The following is a 1167-nucleotide window of genomic DNA, read 5'->3' on the forward strand; positions in this document are numbered from 1 at the left end:
TCTTGTCCCAAATCTCCCCAGGTCACCAGCTCGCCCCAAGTCACCAATGCACAGTTTAGGGGCTCAGCCCATCATTATCTTTTTTCCCCACTTGGCATTCATACGCCAGAATTGCTGTAACATTCTTCAGAGAAAACATGTGATAGCCATCCTCCAGCAGCTGCAGTCACCCAAATACAACGCAGCGAGATTTGAGGTTTCTTCATCTCCCAATGTCTGTGGAGCCTCTTCTTCCGAACCCACAAAGCCAAGGTGCTCTTCCGTTCCGCTCGCCGTGTCTGCGGGCAGCCCAAGTTCCGGGGCAGAAGATCTTGGCGAGCAGGTTCAGGAGCCTCTGCCGCAGGTCCCACCTGTCGCCGATGCGGGTCAGCTCCAGGGCGCACTCCACCGCCGCCTCTCGCTCTGCGGAAACGCGCCTGCTTAGCGCCTTCATGAGATCCCCACAGCACGGTACCTTTCTGCCCGATTTTTCACTTTTTCCTCATCACGAAACACACTCCACCCCGCACCCTTTCTGCCCCCCACTCGCTGGGAGCAGCCGCTGGATCCCTCTCGCCTCCACACGGGCTCCGGCAGCCGCGCAGGGCGCTGGCCGCCCACCCGGTGCTGGAGCTGGGCAGCAGCGCCCCGGCGCAGGACGGTGTGTCCCTGCTGTGTCCCGTCCCTGTCCCTGCTGTGTCCCATCCCTGTCCCTGCTGTGTCCCGTCCCTGTCCCTGCTGTGTCCCATCCCTGTCCCTGTCCTGTACCGTCCCTGCCCCATGCCATGCCGTCCCGTCCCCTCTTTCCTTCACCCCGCGGTACCTGCAGGAGCGGCAGGCGGCGCGGCTTTGCGCAGGGTCCGGCCAGGCATCATCGCGGCGGCGGGACGGGGCTCGGCGGGGCGCGGAGCTCCGGGGCTCGGCGAGGTTCGGCACGGGGCGCCCAGGCTCGGTTCGGCGGGGCACGGAGGGCCCAGGCTCGGTTCGGCGGGGCACGGAGCGCTCGAGGTGCGCTCGGGCCGGCGGCAGCAGCGTTCTGCCGGCTCGGGGGCGGAGCGCGGCGCTAAAAGCGCGGCTGCGAGTCCAGCGGGGATTTCCCTCGGCCCTGACGTAGCGAAAAGGCGCGGGGATCCCTCCCCCCGCGCCCGGCGGGCAGGCGGCGGCGTGCCCGGGCGGCGCGGGGCCACG

The 1167-nt window shown here is 67.3% G+C and overlaps 1 protein-coding gene across 1 annotated transcript; it reads right to left on the reverse strand.

Annotated features, from left to right (window-relative positions):
* Positions 1-202: 202 nt before the first annotated feature.
* PMAIP1 (phorbol-12-myristate-13-acetate-induced protein 1) lies at positions 203-854 on the reverse strand. Its single transcript, XM_054283558.1, has 2 exons — positions 803-854; positions 203-402 (listed from the first exon to the last, which is right to left on the reverse strand). The coding sequence occupies exons 1-2, from the start codon at positions 852-854 to the stop codon at positions 203-205; spliced, it is 252 nt and encodes an 83-aa protein (XP_054139533.1).
* Between the last annotated feature and the right edge of the window lie 313 nt (positions 855-1167).

The sequence above is a fragment of the Melozone crissalis genome, unplaced genomic scaffold (genome assembly GCF_028551555.1).
Source record: "Melozone crissalis strain CALT ecotype California unplaced genomic scaffold, PUWL_Pcris_2 ptg000036l_1, whole genome shotgun sequence".
In the NCBI taxonomy this organism is placed as follows: domain Eukaryota; kingdom Metazoa; phylum Chordata; class Aves; order Passeriformes; family Passerellidae; genus Melozone; species Melozone crissalis.